The sequence below is a fragment of the Nanorana parkeri genome, unplaced genomic scaffold, assembly GCF_000935625.1.
Source record: "Nanorana parkeri isolate BGI_ZX_2015 unplaced genomic scaffold, ASM93562v1 scaffold19, whole genome shotgun sequence".
NCBI classification, from domain to species: domain Eukaryota; kingdom Metazoa; phylum Chordata; class Amphibia; order Anura; family Dicroglossidae; genus Nanorana; species Nanorana parkeri.
Genome location: NW_017306287.1, coordinates 1,253,372 through 1,277,129, shown reverse-complemented (window position 1 = coordinate 1,277,129; position 23,758 = coordinate 1,253,372). Strand labels below are relative to the sequence as shown.

Here is a 23,758-nt window from a genome sequence, read left to right as displayed (position 1 = left end):
AGGCAACTCTGTGATTGCTTTAGGGATCACTTATATGGTAATAAGTATGGTATCAAATCCCATTTCATCCAGATACATGACTCCAGCACTGAGACTAGTGATCAGCAGGGGCTTGGTGCAAACCCAACTGTGACTGGCACACTGCCCTCCTGGCCTGATCAGTTGCAGCAGGGCCATTGGCCTCCCCTTTATGACATGTAGCTGTGAGGTGTGGACTGCGCTTGCCGCCACTGCTTAGGGTGAAGGTGGGTGTCCGTCCTGTCTCCCAAACTGTGATCCTGCATTATCATCAAGCCAAATGTTTGGCGTCAGCAAGTGACCATTTCAACACACGTTACGCATGCATGTTTCACTGTTTTCATCATCAGGAAACTAATCCTAAAGAAGCTGCAGGAGACGAGCAGCACTGAGATGCAACAATGCATAACAAAAGATGAAAAAACGTTTTGGTTTTCATGGCTCATGATACACAGTGCTTCAGATAACCAACAGGTCTATTCACGAAAGGGTGAAGAATTTGGAGACGGCAGGAGAAGTGAACAATCTAGGACAACAGAGCTGATCTGGAAAAATTCTCCCATTCAGCTAGGACATGTTGTCCTAGATTGTTCACTACTCTTGCCTTCTCCACACTCTTCACCCTTTAGTGAATAGCCCTGATAATGTGATTCGGTTAGAGTTTACATCACCTAATTGGGATTCCTTTAACACTGCAGCACAATGTATTGGTGGCAAGAGGCACCTACTGAAAACAATGGCCCGTCTAAATGTCAGGCATTCCAACGTGTGCTGGGAAATGAGGAAAAATGATTGCCAGCCCACCTAGTGTATACAAACCCTTCATGCCAGGTGAATACACTTTCACTAGCAATTTAAGAAGAATGCACACATTTGCAGAAAAACAGTCACTGTGAATCGATACAAATCAATACCCTTAAGGTCTATTCACTTTTGCTCAGCAGATAGCAGAGCGTGTGACTGATAACAGGACGGCGACCATTTTCTCACCTGGGAGTGCAGTGACAAGCTTCTACTCCAGCCACACTGGCAGCCTAAAGCTAGGCCATACACTGCTCGCATTTTAGATGAAACTGACAAAATTGTAGACGTGGGTAGCATGTCCACCCCATCCAAGTGGAAAGTTGTTGGCCAAAGTGTGACTGCAGTCAGTCATGTGCAGTCACTGTTCATGTATTCAAGCAGTCACGTTACTGTATCATTTGCCCATTCCTTTTAGATTGTAAGCTCTCAAGAGCAAGGCCTTCTAACCATCTTGTATTGAATTGTAACTGTACTGTTTCCCTTTCTATTGCAAAGCACTGTGCAAACTGTTGGTGCTATATTAATCCTGTATATTAATAATAATAAATGAGGTGGAGTCGCACTACTGGTGGTGCAGTATAAAGGATATTAACCACTTCCGGGCCGCAATACGTCTATAGACAGCGGCCCGCAGAAGTGGTTAAAACAAGAACACGGCTGCTGCAACCGTTCTTGGTGTTGTTTTTAACAGCAGCCGCCGGATCATTTGTACCGTGGGGCGCCCTCCCCGGACACCATTGTCCCCGTGCGGCGCCCGGAACCGGCTCGGTGTGTCTCCCCACAAAGATTGGAGAGAGAGTCAGCGGCTTCTAGCCACTGATCTCTCCTCCGATCACTGGACCCGGAAGTGATGTGTATTACATCACTTCCGCTGTCACTCGTTATAGTCTCCGGCCTTCCAGAGCCAGGAGATGAAATTGGGAAAGCAGATCTCTGCTTCCTCGGCTTCTTTAGGGTCCCTAGGTGACATTAGGAGTCTGAGAGACCCCTGATGTCCCTGTCACACCCTATCTGCTATTACATAGGTTGCTTGTTAGCCCCCTATGTGATAGCAATAGGGTTAGTGTAAAAAAAAATGAAAATAAAGTGTTTAACCAGTTCGCGGTGTTAAACCCCCTTCCCATCCAGGCCATTTTTCAGTATTCAGCGCTGCGGTACTTTAACTGACATTTATTCCGTCATACAACGCTGTACTGAAATGAATTTTATACCCTTTTTTGGGGACAGATAGAGCTTTCTTTTGGTGGTATTTATTCACCACTGGGGGTTTTATTTTTTTAATATATCTCCTGCCGCCCGTGGAGGGGGATCCAAGATTGGGCAGGGGATCCCGGGAAACAAGGTGAGGGGTCGGGGGGGGGGGGAAATGTGTGCGCAAATAGTAAGAAAATGCCCCGGACAGCAAGTGGTTAAATACAAATAAAATAAAAAAAAGGAGTACACATGGTGGAAAATTCAACCAGCCAGCTTTTATCCAATACGTAATATTAAGTCTGGGTGGACTGTCCCTTTAAACCAGTGTGGTACTAAGAGAAGGTCAGCAGTGGTCTCCTCACCTGAGACTGCAGTGACTGGCAGGCCTCCACACCCGCCAGGTTACATTGTCTCCTCTGCAGGTTTTCTACCATGATCTGCCCAAAGCGGTCCGCCATGTTGACCTGGTTAGGATGAGAACAGAGGTTTACAGACACTTCTTATCACAAGCTGCCTCTTAAAACCTTAAAACCTAAGTCTGTTCCCATCAAATGTTTTGACATCTCATAAACCATCAACGTATCCAGCCAGCTGAATCGGGTCCAGCCAGGCCGGCGTTTATAGGAAGAGAAGGCAAATAAGATTGTCTAGAATTCATAAATAACATTTCCTGTTCTGTCAGCTAAGTCCGTGTTTATCTTGGGCTCTACTGAATCAAAGTAGTCATGTAATGGTTGTGTATGTTCAAAGTCTATCACCGATGTATGAAGGCTGCTCTTTATAATGAGTAACACTTCCAGGTATTTATTCACAAAAGATCACAGTACTCCCCTGACAATGCCTTCATCTGTGTTTTTTCTCCAGAAAGACGGAGCCATCTTTGTGCATGTTGCTGGAATGAGATGCCAGCAAAGAGAAGCCATAAACATGTACATCCAGCTCACACAAGCGTACACATTTAAATTGACAGAGAGAGGGGAGCAGTGAGTTGGATGAGCTTGGATGTAACTCCTTAAGGTTTGGCGTAGTGGTTAGCACTTCTGCCTTGCAGCACTGGGGGTCCCCAGTTCAAATCCTGGTCAGGACACTATCTGTGTGGAGTTAGCATATTCTCCCTGTGCTTGCATAGGGTTCCTTCGGGTACTGTGGTTTCCTCCCACACTCCAAAGACATGCTGGAAGGTCAATTGGCTCCAGTCTAAAATCAGCCCTGTATGTACCGTATTTGCCGGCGTATAAGACGAGTTTTTGGACTTAAAAACATCCCCCGAAAATCGGGGGTCCTCTTATACGGCGCGTATACCGCTGGATGTGCGGTAATACTGTATGTACAGTAGCTTCGGCTACATACGGTATTCCGCGCTCAGCCAATCACGGCGAGCGATGTATTTTATTAATGACGACAAAGCCTGCCGTGATTGGCTCAGCGCGGTATACTGTATGTAGCCGAAGCTACCGTACATACAGTATTACTGCACATCCTGCGGGCTGACAGATTAGCCTCCCTGGCGGTCTGATTATTATTATTTTTTGCTCTATTTTTTCCTTTTAAAATTCCCGCCGGTTCCGCCCCCCTGCGACGCAGACGCTCGCAAGGGACGGAACCCCGAGGACACAGCGGGGATCGTGGGCAAGGTAAGAGACTGTAAACCCAAGTGTGGCTCGGGGTTACCGCTTATGGTACTAAAAAATTAACCCCGAGCCACACTCGGGAATACCGCCATGGAGGTTAGTGGGTGTATTTAAACATTATTTTGGGCTATACTCGTCTTATACGACCAGTATAGCCCAAAACCTATGTTTTAACAGAAAAATTAGGGGGTCGTCTTATACGCCCAGTCACTTTATACGGCGGCAAATACAGTATGTATGTATGTATGTATGTAAGGATGGGGACCTTAGATTGTAAGCTCCTTGAGGACAGGGACTGATGTGAATGTGACTATGTAAGGCGCTCAGTCAATGGTTGGCGCTATATAAATAAAGTGTACAATTGATCTTCTACACCCCAACAGCGGTTGGCTGGGGGTACAGGCGACGATGAGGGGGTTGCTGCTGCCATAGACATGAAATGGTTATCCAATCTGGCTGGATCTATCTCATGTTTATGGCTGACTTTACATTCTACATTGAATACCAACAAAAGAAGTGTCATGGGGCTTTTAAAAGGTGTCGCATCTGGATATACGGGTTATAATCACATACAAAACATTCCTAATCATTTATTGAAAAACAAAATTATTTATTTATTTAAAAAATGACATGATTGTTTCAAGTATACATAAAAACCAATGTAAAAACATATCCCAGAAAGCAGATTCATATCCCAAGACATAGCGCCCCCCAGGATCACACATGCGCATCATATACAGTCTTATCTATTTCCTAAGGTGCTTAATTTTTAACAATATGTATATCGCATTTTTGTTTGTTGTTTTCTCTTAAATTCATGCTTGAGTGTGCAGTGAGTCCAGCCTTCAACGCGTTTCCCCACGAGCTTCTTCAGGAAGTATGGGAGGTCGCCTGTAGCAAAGATCATTTTTCTGGCAAGTGGCAATGAGTCAATCCACTGATCCGGGTAGCAACTCCCACAATCCCAAGGAGGCGGAGAGAGGAGAAGAATAGGCAGGGACAGTGGAAATGGAGGAATCGAACAACCCTAAGGCCTGGTTCACACCTGGGCGTTTTACAGCGCGTTCCTACGCGCTATAAAAACGCTCAACATGTGAAAACCAATTATTGCCTATGGGCATGGTTCCCACCTGGGCGTTTTACAGCGCGTAGGAATGCGCTGCAAAACGCCCTACGCCCAAAGAAGTACAGGAGCTTCTTTAGGGCGTATTTGCTGCGCGTATCCATTAGGATACAGCCGGATAGCCCTCGGAAACGTTTGTAAAAATCGTGGTAAAAACGCGCTGCAAACGCGCATATTCGGTATGCCTAGGTGTGAACCCAGCCTTAATGTCCACTTTAGTGTACACACTTCCTCCACTCTCTCCGAGATGATCACACGCTGCGCCATACCACGCCGCTCTTAAAGTTAAGCAACTTATAAAATAGATAAGACTGTATATGATGCGCATGTGTGATCCTGGGGGGCGCTGTGTCGAGGGATAAGAATCTGCTTTCTGGGGATATGTTTTTTACATTGGTTTTATGTAGGTATGCACCGATACCGATACTAGTAACGCTATCGGTGCCGAGTACACGTACTCGCCCAAATGCTTCGATGCCTAGCCCGATACTTCCTGCATCGGGAAGCCGGCTTGCTGATTGGCCGGGAAGCCGGCTCCATGCTCCCTCTTCACTTGTGTCGAGAGAGCATGGGGCCGGCTTCCTGGACAATCAGGAAGCTGGGCGCCGTGTAATTACACAGTGCCCGGCTTTTTGGTTGGCCGGGAAGCGGGCTTCATGCTCCCTCGCCACCTCATGACGAGGGAGCATGGAGCCGGCTTCCTGGCCAAACGGCTTCCATGAATGGCCAGCAAACCGTCTCCATGCTTTCTCGTCACTGGGTAGCGAAATACCGGTATCGGTGCATCCCTAGTTTTATGAATACTTCAAACAATCATGTAATTTTTTTTATAAATAAATAATTTGTTTTTCAATAATTGATTAGGAATGTTTTGTATGTGATTGTAACCTGTATATCCGGATGTGACACCTTAAAGGCCCCATGACACTTCTTTTGTTGGTATTCAATTATTTAGAGGTGTGGTGTCCTAATTTTCTTTGGTGGTTCAACCAATCTTGTATACAAATTTACATTCTAAATGACAATTGTACAACAATGTTCATGATCACGTGACAGGTTACAAAGCGGAGGGCAATATCATACGATTCTTTACCTGTTCGTAGCTTACAAACATGGCGGTGGGGAAGGTCTCTGCTGCCCACCTCAGGAGGTTGGCGGACTTTTCGGGGGTCATGTAAATCAGCACACACTCTGCCACGAACAACGTTGGCAGCCTGGTAATAAAGACAGAAACTTAGAGAAGATTTCATACAAGTCACAACCTGGACAAAATCTTAAAAGGAGAACTCTGGAAAAAATGATTCGTCACCCTTGTAGTGGGGCTACCCTCCCCAGCACTGCAAGGGTTAAGTGCTCATTTAGTCTAGGGATGAAAATAAGGTATACCTTATCCTCAGAGCAAGTCCCTGGAGACTGTCTCCCCCTCAGCTGCAGTGGCCTAAGGTCCTGCGAGTCATCACGACCTATAGTGTATAGGATGTGAGGACTCTGAAGGACATTCCATCGCTGGAGTGGAGGAGAACACAGGCTCCAGAGACTGGTCTAGGAGCCAGCCGGCTGCGAGGTTCAGGTGAGTATAAAACTTTTTTATTTTCATCCCTAGACTAAAACGAGCACTTAACCCTTGCAGTGCAGGGGAGGGAAGCCCCACTACAAGGGTTAAGAATAATTTTGCTCAGAATTGTTCTCGAAGCTCCCTTCTTCAGAGCTTGTGATCGCACAAAGCAGCTGCTACAGAATCTATATCTGGCTGGTCTCTAAGAAGAGAATTTGTGGTGCAGCAGCAAGATCTGAAGAAGGGGGATCATAAAATCCCCCCGAATGTGTCGGCTACCAACTTTTAATAAATACATCTTGTCTTGTTTCACACAAAGTCCCTCAATACGGTCAATTCACAAAGCTTGTAACACAAGGATAAGGATCTTTATTTAAGTCACGTGACTGTTATTTTACAATCTCATTGGACACAACTGAAAATAACCGTCTCCTCTGCGGGTTCTCTACTGTCAATAAATGTCATTTTTTTAAATCTAAGGCTCCTCATCCTGCTGTTTTTGCTTTATGACTTAGGTCCCATTCACACTGAGCGACATGAAAATTGCGCGATTTTCCGCGCGATTTTATATGTGCGATATTGCGCAACGTGTCTCGCGACTTTTTCCTATTGGGCTGTATGCAATCGGGAGCAAAATCGCTCGAAATCCGCAGAAAAAAAGGGTCATGTAGGAGCAACAAGCTACCAGCGACGAGCTACAAGCGATATTGAGCGGCGAGATGTGAAGAGCTCCATTGAAATGGATTGGAGAAGCTACATAGAGCGAAATATGAGCGATATCGCTGCAATAATCGCGCGATAAATCGCTCAGTGTGAATGGGGGCCTTAGGTGTAAAGGGTAAATGTGGTCCAGGAACAGTTTTTAAGCCTTCTGGTCACCTCAATAACCCCTGATCTCCACACCATTAAAATTAGGAATGCACCGATACCGATACTAGTATCGGTGCCGATACCGGGTATTTGGGAAAGTACTTGTACTCGCCCAAATGCTCCCGATACCGGAACTTCCAGTATCAGGAAGCCAGGCAGTGAGTCATTACATGCTGCCCTGCTTCCTGATTGGCTGGTAAGCCGGCTTCATGCTCCCTCATCACCAGGGAGCATAGAGCTGGCTTCCCGGCCAATCAGGAAGCCAGGGGGGCAGGTAATGACTTGGCCGGGAAGCCGTCTCCATGCTCCCTCGTCACCTGGTGACGAGCAAGCATGGAGCTGGCTTCCTGGCCAATCAGGAAGACAGGTGGCGTGTAATGACTCGCCGCCCAGCCTCCTGATTGGTCAGGAAGCTGACCAATCAGTAAGCCAGGCAGTGAGTCATTACCCACCCCCAGCTTCCTGATTGGCCAGAAAGCCGGGTCCATGCTTCATCACCTGGTGACGAGATAGCATGGAGAAGGCTTCCCGGCTAATCAGGAAGCCAAGCGGTGAGTCATTACACGTCGCCTGGCTTCCTTAATGGGACTTCCGGTATCGGTGAGTACCGAAAAAAATCATTGGTACTCGACAGCGCATAAAAATGGTATCAGAGCTTCCCTAATTAAAATAATCCAAACTGCCTTTAGATCCAGCACCACTCTCAACCATAACATTGGAATATGAGACATGGATAGAAATCTGTAATTACAACAGTTAAAAAGGTTTTATTTTATTTGTTCTTATCACATAAAAAGAATACAAGCCTGTGCATGTTACTACAGATACCATCAGCTCATGATAATTTTTTTTATGGTAACAGGTTAATATACAACACTATATCAAACTCCCATTAAAGGCAAAGTCCATCAGCAACATTTTCTCCTTTTATAACACTCAGCAAGACTGTTAAGTTAGCTTCAAGGGAATTTTGTACTTAAAGTGTATCTAAACCAAAAGAAAAAATGTTATATAGTGCAGCTGCATTAGTTTTCTTTTTGCAGGCTTTTTTCCCTTTTTGTTATCACTAGTGATGAGGCTGGGCTTGGTGTGAACTCCATTCGCCCAGGCCCACTCAAAACTCTTAACCGTCGCCCCCTCCTCCTGACCCAATCAGTTGTGGGGAGGTGCATTCCCTGTCCCGAAATTAAAAGGTCACAAAGGGAGATTGGGTCCAGTGGCGGTCAGAGTTTTGAGCAGGCTTGGGTGAACAGAGCCCACACAAATCCCAGCCTCATCACTAGTTATCACCTAGAGATCCTGCCAGTAACATGCTTCCTGTCCTGTGCTGCCCGACTGGGCTACAAACACCTCACCCTCTCCAATACATAGAGGAGTTTTGCTTTGTAGTTCACAAAGGATAGCTGAGAAAGCTGATAACATTGTTTAAGATTTCAATTCAGTCCACAGCAAATTACAAGGACACTGGATATCAGGTATTAGGCAGAAAATTGTCTTAGCCTTAAAAAAGGAAAAGAAATGCAGGCACCGCATCCAAGAACTTGTAAGCTGCGACATATGTAAAGTGGGGCATTTAGGGGAACCTGTTGCTTTGACCTTCATAGACAAAGCACAGGTCTGCTTTAGGGTAATATTAAGGTAAATGGTGTGTGTTAAATTCTGGACTTCCAGTTTAAATAGACACCTTACTGTGGGTCCATGCCAGCTTTCTTTAGCTTCTCCTCCATGTCCTTCAGGTTTCTCAGATCTCCCCCAATGATGGAGTATCGTGAGGAGTGTAGGCTGTAAGCATCTATGGAAATAAAAGTCAAACAGGGGTAAGTATACAAGTGTCTGAAGGATGGCGCAGACTGGCATTAATCTCTTATGGACCTGGCGGAGATCGGAAATCTATGACCCACAGGAGGTTTTACTGCCTCTGATAACAGGACTATGGAAGAGGATACACACAAGCCTGTCCAAGGTGATTCAATTACACAGCAAGCATTGGAAAGCACAGGTTTTTCTGTGGTGGCAATAGGAAAGTACCGATCTTTATCAAACTGTGTAAATAGGATTTGTCTGTCTTGTCTATGTTAACCAATCAAACTTGCACTCTTTAATAAGAGTTTTAAGACGTCCTCCGGGCATCATGTACACCAACCCAGCACCCCCAACTAACTGCTATGCTAAAATCCTAATCTTAATGTCCATTTTTCCTTATCTAAATCCATGATCATATCACACGCTGGCTCCAGGGTCTCCTCTTCTCCCCACTGCACTCTCGCTCTGAGAGAGACTGCAGACATGATACAGTAGATCAGCGGTTCTCAACCTGTGGGTCGGGACCTCTTTGGGGGTCGAATGACAATTTGCCAGGGGTCGCCGGAAGTCTCCCACTATTAGATAGCTATTAGATTATCATCATTATTATTAATAATAAAAGCTGACACCCTCGGCTTGTGTTATATGGTGTGCCATTTTAGCTGTTACAACAGTGGTTCTCAACCTGCTGGTCGCTGTGTGATTTCTGCTGTGCTAGGTGAGAGTCCTCCTCAGCTCTCTCCTAGCGCAGCAGTGTCAGTTCTCCCGCCACACCGCCAGATGTCGCGGCGGCAGCCGCGTCAACCCTACATTTTACCGTTGGGGGTCACCACAATTTGGCAAATGTTACCAAGGGGTCCCGGCCCTAGAAAGGGTGAGAACCACTGCAGTAGATGAACAAAGACTACAGGAATGTTACAAGACATGGTCAGAGACTGCAGACATGATATGGGAGATGGTCAAAACCTATGGGAATGTTACAACACATGTTTAGAGACTGCAGACATGCTACACAAGATGGTCAAAGCCTACGGGAATGTTACAACACAGGGTCAGAGCCTGCAGACATAATACTGGAGATGGTCAAAGCCTACAGGAATGTTACGAGACATGATCAGAGACTGCAGACATAATACAGGAGATGGTCAAAGCCTACAGGAATGCAACAAGACATGGACAGAGACTACAGACATGATACAGAAATGTTACAAGACATGGTCCGAGACTGCAGACATGATACAGGAGATGGTCAAAGCCTACGGGAATGTTACAAGACATGGACAGAGACTACAGGCATGATACAGGAGATGGTCAAAGACTACGGGAATGTTACAAGACATGGACAGAGACTGCAGACATGATACAGGAGATGGTCAATCCTACGGGAATGTTACAAGACATGGACAGAGACTGCAGACATGGTACAGGAGCTGGTCAAAGACTACGGGAATATTACAAGACATGGACAGAGACGGCAGACATGATACAGGAGCTGGTCAAAGCCTACAGGAATGTTACAAGACATGGACAGAGACTACAGGCATGATACAGGAGATGGTCAATCCTATGGGAATGTTACAAGACATGGACAGAGACTGCAGACATGATACAGGAGATGGTCAATCCTATGGGAATGTTACAAGACATGGACAGAGACTACAGGCATGATACAGGAGATGGTCAATCCTATGGGAATGTTACAAGACATGGACAGAGACTACAGACATGATACGAGAATGTTACAAGACATGGATAGAGACTGCAGACATGATACAGGAGATGGTCAAAACCTACGGGAATGTTACAAGACATGGACAGAGACTACAGACATGATACGAGAATGTTACAAGACATGGTCAGAGACTGCAGACATGATACAGGAGATGGTCAAAGCCTACGGGAATGTTACAAGACATGGACAGAGACTACATATATTGGATTTCTCTAGAGTCTCTCCCATCCTCTGCAACTCTTTACCCCAACCTGTCCGTCTATCTCCCACCTTGACTGCCTTTAGGCAATCCCTTAAGACTCATCTCTTCAGGGAAGCCTATCCCACCTCAACCTAACCACTGAACCATCACGTTCTCAAACAATTCATCCCCACACAGTTACCTCCTCATGTATCACTTCTCCCTCCCTTTTAGATTGTAAGCCCCAGGGGCAGGGCCCTCCTTACCATCTTGTCTTGAATTGTATTGTGATTGTAATGTCTTCCTTCTATTGTAAAGCGCTGCGCAAACTGTTGGCGCTATATAAATCCGGTATAGTAATAATAATATTACATGCAACAGGAGGCGATCAGTGACCACGTATGACCCAACATGTTATAGAAGTTGTTGGAGACTGGATTCATACTTCAGAAGACTGCCATGAACTGTAGACACCTTACAAGAGACCACTAGAGACCACCGATATCACAGTCCCTCTGCAAATCAATGCTCTCACATTGTGTGAATAAGCTAGCGTGAGAGAAAGAAAACAAAAACATTTATCTACTGGAATCCAGTCTAAAAAATATTTTTCCTTTGCTGGCTCGAGTAATCACTTAGGTAAACTTAGATAATAAAAACACAGTCTACTGTCTGCAGGGGCCCCAAGGGCCACACAGTAAGTGTCCCCACATCTAAGGCCCGGTAAGCTGCATAATATGGAATTTTTGTTTATGGGTTTCGTTATAACCACTGCAAGGATACTTTCTTCAAAAATCCATAACACTTTTTGTAAGGTATGGTCTCCTTGGACGGAGTTCTTCTTCTCCCCGGAATAACGGAGGCACGTTGACCAGGACCGACCGACAGCCGACCGACCCTCAGGGGTCCTGAGCGCTTAGAGACAGATATCCCATTGGGGGGCCCCCCTCAGGGGGGCGGGCTTGCGATGATCGAGAGTACGATCTGCCTGTCCAAGATGGGCAGATCGTATGTTTTTTTTAATCACTTTACAACCATCGCAAGACTAAGGTCTTGCGATGGTTGTACAGTGTATGGCCACCTTTAGGGCGACACAGGGAGAGAGATGCACATGACACCTGTCTATGTTATGGTCCGAGACCCTTTGCATACTACGGATATTGTTATCAATGTTGCTTAAATGGAAAAGGAAAAGTTACGAGATTCATGCTAAGGTGATCAAGCCTGCTACTTGCACTTCACAATGAGAGTCTTGATTTATATTGTTATGCTGACTATGTGTTATATCCTTGTATGGATGCTCGTGCTTTACAAAATAAAGAATTATAAAGAAAAAAATCTCAGAGTCCAAAAACTGCTACATGAGTATTGGGTGCAGTTACATTTTACTGTTCTTTACTGCGCTGCTTACTTAGCACCTATAAACAAGTTCTGTGTGTGATTACCTTGCAGTATACTAATATTGGTGCAATATATTTCTGAGCCCAGGAAAGGTATATTCCCACACATATAGACAACATAAACAGCGGCACGCACTACACTAATGACAATGTGGCTTTTTGGACTTACAATCATAGGGTAGAACAGGGAGAGAGCTGAGCAAAGTGCATAGTCGCTGGAGGAATTGACACCTTTCGCCTTGATACAAGCCTTTTACAATGGGCCAATTCAAGGAGATAACTAAATGGCAAAGCTTACGGTTTACAAGCAGTAAAAATAATCCTGGCTATAAAGCGTTGCGGAATGCTGACCAACCATGAAAGCAGAAAAGCGACAGCTGTGAAAGTGACAGCTGAGAGAAAAATCAATCAATGGCCTATCCACGCTAAACGGCATAGATTAAGAAATTCCCCCCTTCCGGCTATTGTGCTCAGGAGCCACGGCACCCTCGTCTGTATTTATACCCGAACCATGACTGTATCTGATAGGACTGATAAATTTTCCACCTAGCTAAGTCGAATGTTAAATCACATTTTGTGGAGCTGGTTGGTGCCAGCAGGCCTACCCATGGTTTGCATTTTGGCTGATTCAGCAGGAATCAGACAAAATTCATACTGTGAATGACCAGCACAAGGATCTCTAGTGCTAATGAGGTAAATAAGCAGCTGATGTGGAGATTTTCAGTGTAGATTAGGTCAGGAAGGCTAGGGGAGGTTAGATTAGTTTTTTATTAAAGACACACGTGTCCCATAAACAGCATGGGGGCTTCCATTGCTGACTTATCTTTGAAAATGTTAGTTTTGTGGCTTTCATACAGACCCACTGTCATTAATACGAAATACAAGCTGCAGAAGCAAATGTGCATCCAAGGAAATACCAACCTATTAGCAGGGAGTCTCCATTGTGGGTTTCCATTATTGGCTTGGAAAGAGGAGGTTTGGACCTGTTAAAACAAGGCAGAAATTTAAAAGCAATCCGAAATGTTCAAGTTCGTTCGGCCCTGATTGGACAATTTTTGTTAGCAGAAAAAAAATGCAAGGCATGGGTCTCTTGAAGCTGCATTTGCATGGAATGGGTGTAAATCTTTCAAGCCAACAAAAAATCCACTTGGGTTTCAAGTTAGACCTCTGGCAATCTGCGGATATCTCTATAGTCAAGTAATAAATATGTATTGCTTTGTGGTACATAGGTGAAAAGCCTTCATGGATTACTAGTATTATCATATATCATTGATAATGGGGATACTCAAGTATAGGTCTAGGCTAAGATTAAGAGTCAGACAGGGGTATCTTAAAGTTGCGTTCGTCTTGCTCAGAGGGCAGATCAGTACATCACAGCAACACTACGGTCAGGACGGGACTTTTTGCAAATCAGGTTTATTGGCAATATTTACAGACCTTCAGCTGCTTGCAATTAACAAATCACAATGACTTCTGCAGTCTCAAAATTATTCAACCCCATTCGTGGCAAATATCTTTAGTACTTTGTAGCGCACCATTATGCTGGCATGACCATCTGCAAACGAAATGCATAGCCAGACACCGACTTCTGGGAGTGTTCCTGAGGAATCTTAGCCCATTCATCATGAGCAAAGGCCTGCAATTCAGTAAAATTCTTGGGTTTGTGTGCTGCAACCTCCACCTTTAAATCCCACCAGAGATTTTCTATGGGGTTTTAAGTCAGGTGACTGTGACACACACACACTATTGCCAAAAGTATTGGGACATCTCTCCAAATAATTGAATTTAGGTGTTCCGTGAAATTTCCTTGCTACTAAATATTTCAGGGTCAACTGTTAGTGGTATTATAACAAAGTGGAAGCAACTGGGAACAACAGCATCTCAGCCATGAAGTGGTAGGCCACGTAAAATGACAGAGCGGGGTCAGCGCATGCTGAAGCACACAGTGCGCAGAAGTCGCCAATTGTCTGCAGAGTCCATAGCAACAGACCTCCAAACTTCGTGTGGCCTTCAGATTGGCACACCAACAGTGCGTAGAGAGCTTCATAGAATGGGTTTCCATGGCCGAGCAGCTGCATCCAAGCCTTACATCACCAAGTGCAATGCAAAGCGTCGGATGCCGTGAACTCTAGAGAAGTGGAGACGTGTTCTCTGGAGTGACGAATCACGCTTCTCAGTCTGGCAATCCGATGGACGTGTCTGGGTTTGGCGGTTGCCAGGAGAACGGTACTTGCCTGACTGCATTGTGCCAAGTGTAAAGTTTGGTGGAGGGGGGATTATGGTGTGGGGAATTCTTAAGGCATCAGCATACCAAGACATTTTGGACAATTTCATGCTCCCAACTTTGTGGGAACAGTTTGGGGATGGCCCCTTCCTGTTCCAACATGACTGCGCACCAGTGTACAAAGCAAGGTCCATAAAGACATGGATGAGCGAGTTTGGGGTGGAGGAACTTGACTGGCCTGCACAGAGTCCTGACCTCAACCCGATAGAACACCTTTGGGATGAATTCGAGCGGAGACTGTGAGCCCGGCCTTCTCGTCCAACATCCGTACCTGACCTCACAAATGCGCTTCTGAAAGAATGGTCAAACATTCCCATAGACACACTCCTAAACCTTGTGGGCGCCTTCCCAGAAGAGTTGCAAAGGGCGGAGCCAACTCAATATCGAACCATACGGACTAAGACTGGGATGCCATTAAAGTTTATGTGCGTGTAAAGGCCGGCGTCCCAATACTTTTGGCAATATCGTGTGTATATGTGTGTGTACATTATTATATATATACATATACACACACACACATATATATATATATCTGCTTGTAATCCCAACAGAGAAGTAAACTGTGCAACCCACTTACTTTATGTTGTAAAGCTTTCGAGAAACTATTGCAGGAAAATCCACTTCAAAATATTTCTTAGGGAGGAGGTTTTCATCCTGGAAGGATTGTAAAACAATTAGCTGATTACTCCAATAGAAAGTAATTTGTTACATAAAATGTCTTTATGACCGCAGCAGTTTTCAGAAGAGTGTTTGTGTCCTCCCGTTACCCTAAGGAGAACTATGGGGAAAAGCCTTAACCTCATAGTTCTCCTTTAAGTCTACCCAAGCAAACTTGATGCAGATATGAAACAAAAGTGTTACTTCAACACTGGAGTGCAGAAAAATTACCTTATTGCATCACGGCTAGCTGGGTTACAAGCACGTATCACAGTGCTCGCAATCATAAAGAACAGAGCAAAATGCATAACGGCATTCAATCTTTCTTGCTGGGATACAATAAAAAAGAATTTCTGCAGGGCAGTGGCTTAGTGATTCTTTTGTCTTGTATTTGCATGCCGTTTCAGAAGAAAGGGCCAAACTAGAACCTGGTGTTTGCAGAAGAGTGATTTATATTGACTCATCTGGAGCGGCACTGGGAGATCAGTTGCTCAGGCACCAGGGCAGGTAAGTATTACCTGCATGCTTTACCAGGGGCTCTTTTATTCAGATTTTTTTTTAAGTAAGAGTCACTTTAAGCAAGTCCCTGACCTGCAATACGTATGCAGATCAGCAGTTCTGATTTCACTTTGACTTGGCTGCTGTGTGCCTATTCCAGGGAGACAACTACGATTATAAAATGAGGTCAGCAATGGAAGCCCTGTGTTTCTCTAAGCACATTTTAACAGTAGAAATGGGCCCCGAGTACAACTGTAGATATATATTTAATATGTCAGACCTCCAGGAAGCATTGGATTTCAGTTTGGTTCAGCTAGACTTTCAATTGTCTGATACATAAGAGAACTTACCTTTAACCTCCAGAATGTTGTGTCTAGCCCAGCTCCGAGGTTAATGACTTGGCAATTGCATTCAGTCCTTTTCAAAAAGGCATAGAGTAGCTGACTGACCCCTTGGACCCGAGCATAGTACCCTAAGAAACAGGAAAAGCGACAAAAGAAGAAAAATCAATGCGGATTCAATCAGGTTCACATTTACAAACATACAATACTAGAGGAAGGAACTGTACTGCCACCTAGTGACAATAATGGGGAAAACCTGCAGGGCTACTTCATACCACACTAATGGTAGAATTCTCTTCATTACAGATGAAGTTTAAGTTTCTGTTTTGATGCCCAATCAAAACTGAAGATTAAGCCTGGAGATGTGTATGGGGAGCACAGCCAATAGACTCAGTCCTTTAGTTTTTAATCCAGGCATAACTCTAGCACAACAGTTCCTCCAAGTCCCATTAGTCAGTAATCTGGTGACCTGGAAACCCCTGCAGGAGAGCTATTCCTAAACACACCCAATGCAGGCTCCCTGATGTGCCTGATGTAAAACAACAGTCAGCACCAATAAGTTTCTCACAGCCACCAATCTTCAAAGGTTCAGTGATCGTTTTGTCTAGGGAGCTAAAATAAAGGTAAACTCATCGAAACCGCAAACCTAGCTGGCTACTAGAGGGATCCCATCAGCCTGGAATGATCCTCACATCCAATACTCTGCATAGGATGTGATGACTCACAGGACCTTAGATCGCTCAAGTAGAGGTGGCTTGCTCTTAGACCGGTCTCTTCAGTCTTGCCCCCCCTCTACTCTAGCGATGGAATGTTCCTCAGCATCCTCACATCCTATACTCTGCATAGGATGTGATGACTCACAGGACTTTAGATCACTGCAGTAGAGGGTGCTTGTTCTTACACCGGTCTCTTCAGCCTCGCTCCCCCTCTACTCCAGAGATCTAAGGTCATGTGAGTCATCACATCCTATGCCGAGTATAGGATGTGAGGATGCTGAGGAACATTTCATCGCTGGAGCAGAGGGGGAGCAAGGCTGAAGAGACCGGTCCAAGAGCAAGCCACCTCTACTTCAGCGATCTAAGGTCCTGTGAGTCATCACGTCATATGCACAGTACAGGACGTGAGGATGCCGAGGAACATTCCATCGCTGGAGCAGAGGGGTCTGAAGAGCCTGGTCTAAGTGCAAGCCAGGATAGCCGTTCGGATGAATATATCTGTTATTTTAGCTCCTTAGACAAAACGAGCACTTAACCCTTGAAATGCAGGGGTAGCCCCACTGCAAGGGATAAGATTTGATTTGCTCGGAGTTCTGCGTTAACATAAAGTGGCACATTTGATAAAACTGGAAGAACCACCAAGCCGAAAATAATCAAAGCCTGGATGACCTTGCACCAGCACAGAATTGTATAAAATGATTGCTTTCCCTGACCTACATTTTAATTTTACTTTGCCCTAAAAACTGAAGCTCACAGTAATCCCTCCCCCGCCTTTATGGAGGAAGTTATATTTAGATGTGCATGATAATGGAAAAATAGATGCAGTTGAGACAAAGCATGAGAAAGGGAATACAGTGCACGACACAGAATCTGCTTCTTCTTCTTCTATTGCCTTTGACTTACCTCTGTTGATCTCAGGCGCCTTGCGTTCTTTGGCCTGCCTGACAAAATACTGCATGTAGGGATCTTTCCAATACCCAACGCTCACGGCGAACCTGCAGAAATAAGAAATGCAGAGAAGTGATCACATGATGCATGGATCTGTAATGGATTCAGCCGACACCTCTACTAGTTCTATATATACAGACAGTCCCCGAGTTACAAACATCGCACTTACATACGACCCCTACTTACAAACGGAGGCTATTACTGTACAGCACGGGGTCCCAGGCTGCAGCCAAAGTGTACCGCGCAGCGTTTCAGTAGTTGTAATGCTACCGCGCTCGTGCCGACAAGGAGTGCCCGCCTTTTTGTGTCTGGTTCGTAGTACTGTACGTACATTACAGGAAGTTGTCTCTTGTTAGACATGCAGACGAGGGGTTCCCACCTCTTCTTCCCGGGTCACTGTGAGGTTTTACTGCAGTTAGTATCCTCATTAGAAAGATTTAATCACACTTCCTGTCCAAGAGACAATAGGAAGTGAGAGGAAATCTACCCCTAGGAAGGGAAATTCACTCCTGTAAGAGTTATCATGGGAAAAAGGTGTCTCCACCGAAGCTTGATCACCAATCCTTGTTTCCACGACAACGCCAATTGTTGAAAATCCAATTGTCTCAGGGACAGAAAGTGAAGTGAAATCTTCTGAACAGGGGCACACACAGCAAAACAAACATTACAGGGGTTTAATCCTTCCCTATGCTATCCAAAAGGAAAATATTTTTTTTCGCTGAACTTAAAAATTTTACCTGATCCAACTTACATACAAATTCAACTTAAAAGGAGAACTATGAGGCGAGTGTAAATCACTCAGCCCCATAGTTCTATCCGACCTGTCACAATGAGACTGTCACAGGTCGGCTCAGTAGATCGGGAAGTGAGCGAACACATACCGTCGTTCACGTCTCGATCCTGTCCCTGCAGAGAGCCGTGACCGTCACTCACGGCTCCCCCTCCCCGCTTCGATTTTCCAGCGCTGACTGGCGGAACGGACGGGGCGGGTACAGCTGGCTCTGCCTCTGGATAGGCAGAGCCAGTTGCCACTCACGCAGCTGGGCGGATCCAGACAGTAATGTCGGGATCCATCCCGGCTGCGGCGTCTCAGTATATACTGAGCTTTGGGTGACGGGAGGACGCTAGTTTGTGTCCCCCTGCTACCCTTAGGAGAACTATGGGGAAAAGCCCTGACCCCATAGTTCTCCTTTAAGAACAAACCTAGTCCATATCTTGTTCGTAACCCGGGGACTGCCTGTACAAGTCAGAAAATAAAAGTTGGGAAATAATCACAAACCCCGCTTGTATCTGACAAAGCAAAGCTCAATGTTGTGTGGGAGGTGCAGGGTTCTAATGCAAATATCTGAACAGCTACTTCAGGGAGCTCCAGGACCGCTTGGGGTCACAAATGGACTGCCCATGTTTTGCCAATGCATTTCCACAATGTAGCGCAGTGGTGCCATCTTTGTGCTTCACCAGGGCAGTGCTTGTTTTGGGGACCATAATGCAGCAAAAGCTTTGCTTTGCCTGTGCAAGTACTATACTCACTTAAAGCGGTCCTTTACCACCTTTCACAAAAAATCACATCACCATACAGCTCTGCATGCTGAGATAAAATCATCTTACACTCATTAGTTAAACAAACGTATTTTAACAAACGTATTTTAATTTTACTTACAATTACTGTTTTTCCTCTTCCTGGTGGTTTTTGGCACAAATGATGTAATGGGCATTGCATCCTGGGAAGATTACATCAGCAGAACATTGCTGGGAAATCTCATGTGTAATCTCACGAGATCTCAGGGAAAGGCATTTTCCTCCCCCGAGATGATGGGCATGGTCACATGTCCTAGTCACATGTGCCAGAGTTCCAGGAAGTACAGGGAGATGGATTAATCTGCCCTTATTAAACATGGCCACTGCCAGAGGACTGGGGAGGAAAAGAAAAACACGGAATGCAAAGAATACAAAGCCGGCAATTATCTAGAAGTATGTCTAGATTGTCATTACTCAATATTTCTAAAGGTGTGTGTTGTAATTTTAAAGATATGGGTAAAAGGTCCACTTCAACTCCTCCCATCCAACAACATGTACTCATCCTCTCTTTCGCTCCCCCACTGATCTGATTGGCTGTTAAGAATTTAAAAAAAAAAAGTGTCTCTGTATAGGCTCCAACCCGCATGTCCAATTTTACACAGAGCTATGGACTCCTTCTCCACCCTTATATGACCATGTTGGGCCAATCACCAAGCACCGGTATTTGCATGCAGCAGAAGGGGAGTCACATGCTCCTCCAGACGCCATTCTAAATACGAGGCAATTCTCTTTATTTCTAGCGGCTCAACAGAGCATCAATAGAGCAAAGGATATCAGGGTATGTGCTTCCGGGGATAAAGATAGCTAATGATAAAGATTATTTTGCTCATCCCCAACATGCTAATGACATTTTTAATCAGGTTTTCATTACATACATTACTTAGAAGAAGGAGTGGTGTCATAATTGGGTCTCTGTGCTTCTTTATGAAATGCAGGCAGATCGTGGCTGGTTGGAGCAGCCGGCAGGATGCTGAACACAGCTTCCTGAAAACATGCCAGCACCCTGCCTACTTGCTCCTCTCAAGAGTCCTCGGCCCTGGTGCAAGCAGTGGACCGACTGGGAGGAGTTATGCAAATATCAAAATGCCTTGATGGGTGGGTGTCAGTCTGAAAGAGTGGGCGTTCCTAGGCAGGCTGTTTTTGCATACAGGCAGCCCTAGGTAACGCCCACATCGGATGCTGAGCCTCCATGGGCCAAAGAACTACAAGCCAATGAATGGAAGAGGTGAGCCAGAGAGAGTCAGACTGTGGAGGAAAGTGATGGATGATGCTTGGCACCCTCCATCCAGGAAATGAGGCGGGGTCTATCTGACTTGCTGTAGCTTCTATTGCACATTATGAGAAGCTCACAGTGTGGAATTAAATCAGAGGAAGACATTTCAGTCCAGAAGAGAAGCCGGTACAACCGTGCATGATTGAAGGGGAGGCCGGAGTTCAGATTTAAGTCACCGAGCCAAGTAAAGGGCAATTTAAGGCTTCAGATATGTGGGCGGCGGATGCAGAAAATGATCCAGCACCATCGTTGTTTCATTTTCCATCAGCTCACGTTGCCATTACTTTCTGCAATTGATCTGAGCAAAAGCAACGTGGGAGCCATTGAATGTAAAAGTGTATAGTGAGTGCCCTGGTAGGGGTGCTGCTTGGCAGGCAGTGAAAAGGGCAGCTAAGTGTCACCTGAATGGGCCGTTAAATTATAAATAAAGTTGTGACAATTGATTTAAAAAAACACATACATATAAAAATATATATATTGACTGTATATGTTGCGTATGTTTCCCTGTTCCTGTGGCGCCCCCAGCCCCTCCTCACCTCTTACATATGGAAGCATCATCGCAGGTACCCCGCACAGCCTCATCCGCGGTGTCACTGTCGCTGGACATGCCTCCTGGATGTCGCTGGACGTCTGTCACCACAAAACACGCACCTTGTTGACGTTCTGCAGTCCCCAAGCCATTGGCAGGCTGAAATCCGAGCTAGCTTCTCTCATTGGTCACTTCATCGATCACACCCACCTTCTCCTCATGCCGTGCAATGCTATTGGTCACGCCTCTTGCGTCTGCCAGGAAGTGTTTTCCCAGAGGTCAGTGACGGTGGCGGCCATGTTTACTAAGGGAAGGCCGCACCTGTTCATGCTCAAACAGGCACAACAATGACAAAGCATGAAAAGGTAGTCACCTTCTGTGCAGCTGAGAGATTCATTTAATAAGGAATTATAATAATAAATAAACATGATAAAATTATCTGGTGTATTTGTTTTTTATTGTGAGTTGGGATGGGGTTTGGGTTTGGAAATAACTCCATTGTGTGTAATGACTAGCAGGAGGGTATGCGTTCATTTCTAGAAAATAGGCCAAAACTCTATGGAACAAAGTTTTTTTTTTTCTCTTCCGCATGTAAAGCAGATGAAGGCACCTAGCTCATAGTGAGTGATCTCTATGATCTATAAATTAGTAAAATTCTGTGGTATGTGATAATGAACTGAGCTGCAGGGGCACCATGGGCTCCCGTTCAGGCATAAAGATGTAACGCCTCCTATGATAACAGTGTGGGTTGGGTATATCTGCTTCCATAATGTAGATTAAACCCTAACTGGATGACATTTATTTTGCTAAAGCATCGTATATCGTAAACAATTGCCACGGTTTTCTTTTTTTCCCACAGTTTTAAAATTTTTTTCCCATCTTAGGGCTTCAGATTAGGGGTAAGCTCGGATTTGGACTGAACCCAAGCATGGAAGAAAACCAACAATGCCGGCCCAATCAACTGCTCCAAGTCATTCCATTTCCATGCCGCTGCATGTAGACAAAGGGGCGGGATGCTGATGAAATTATTAACCTTATATGACCTCATGGGTCAATGTCATTATAGGACCTCATGGGTCAATGTCATTATAGGACCTCATGGGGCATTGTCATTATATGACCACGTGGGTCAATGTCATTATATGACCACGTGGATCAATGTCATTATAGGACCACGTGGGTCAATGTCATTATATGACCACGTGGGTCAATGTCATTATAGGACCACGTGGGTCAATTATGTTATTATATGACCACGTGGGTCAACGTCATTGTATAGCCACATGGGTCAATTATTATTATTATTACATAGTATTTATATAGCGCCAACAGTTTGCGCAGCGCTTTACAATGTAAGGAAGACATTACAATTACAATACAATTCACATGGGGCATTGTCATTATATGGTCACATGGGGCATTGTCATTATATGGTCACATGGGGCATTGTCATTATATGGTCACATGGGGCATTGTCATTAAGTCAATGTCAATATATAGCCACATGGGTCAATGTCATTATATGGCCACATGGGGCAATGCCATTGACCAAGTATGGTGATGAGGTCATATAAGGTCAATGATATCCCCAACGTCCGAAGCAAGGTACCTTGAAGTGTCATTCAAAAGAATGGCTGCTTTTGCCCAATGCATTTAAAGTGCATTGCCATGCTACTACAACGCATGTCTAATGGTATGAAGGAGCCCTTAAAGTATAGATAAACCCTAACTGGATGATATTTAGTTTGCGAAAACACTGTGTATCAAAACCAGTTGCCATTTTTTTTCAAGTAAAATACTCATCTTTACCTTCTTTCTTCCTTTTGAACACCTGCAGCATCGTTGCAGCCACTTCCTGTCTATATGGACTCCAGTGATGGCTGAATGAGGTTTCTACAGCCAGTATCTGGGACTGCTGGTGGGTGTTACCTCTCTCTGGGGTGACAGCGGCATTGTTGGCTCTGTATAAAGGCCCCACATTCGCTGGAGCTTTGTGGTCACATGACTACATAGAAAAAGCTTTAATAAAGTTATTTCCATTGTGATTCATAAGGAATATGAGAACCATGGGAGGCATCCTTTAAAAGGCGCGGTATTATATAACCTTCTATAACAAGGACTTTCATGGCAGGATAACCCCTAACTCTTAATCTCCACCCTATTACTTAACCCTAAGGGCAGGGGTAGGGAACTCCGGCTGTCCAGCTGTTGTGGAGTCCCATGAGATATTGCAAGACTGACAGTTACAGGCATCACTCCCAGTGGCAGAAGCATGCTGGGTTTTGTAGTTAAAGCACAGCTGGAGGGCCGGAGTTGCCCACCCCTGCCTTAGGATAACCCTTAACACCTGACAGAACCCTAATACTAACCTTATTTAAAGGGCTAGTCCACATAAAAGTGACATTTTAGTTATGGGTGTCAGTCCTCGGTGTGTTGAACACTCCAGCCGAGTCATCTGTCTGCTGTAATTCCTGACTTTGCTTGTCCTAGTTCCACTTGTGGTATTCTCTATAATGAAAAAAAAGGATCTGTGAATGGAGAAACTGCAAGTCTCATCTACCTCTGCGGCAGTGGGACTTCTCAATGGAATACAAGTGCGGGGAAGTCACTGCCCTTGTGGTCC

The 23,758-nt window shown here is 45.1% G+C and overlaps 1 protein-coding gene across 1 annotated transcript in view; it reads right to left on the bottom strand.

Annotated features, from left to right (window-relative positions):
* The window catches only part of LCMT1 (leucine carboxyl methyltransferase 1), a 29,758-nt gene extending 8,492 nt beyond the window's left edge, over positions 1-21,266 (bottom strand). Inside the window, exons 1-8 of the mRNA XM_018561367.1 lie at positions 21,143-21,266; positions 17,711-17,802; positions 16,101-16,222; positions 15,173-15,249; positions 13,233-13,294; positions 8,885-8,987; positions 5,864-5,984; positions 2,379-2,480 (exon numbers count right to left, since the gene is read on the bottom strand). Coding sequence (XP_018416869.1) covers positions 2,379-2,480; positions 5,864-5,984; positions 8,885-8,987; positions 13,233-13,294; positions 15,173-15,249; positions 16,101-16,222; positions 17,711-17,802; positions 21,143-21,213 — 750 coding nt within the window. The 5' untranslated portion in view covers positions 21,214-21,266. The remainder of the gene's footprint in view (positions 1-2,378; positions 2,481-5,863; positions 5,985-8,884; positions 8,988-13,232; positions 13,295-15,172; positions 15,250-16,100; positions 16,223-17,710; positions 17,803-21,142) is intronic.
* Between the last annotated feature and the right edge of the window lie 2,492 nt (positions 21,267-23,758).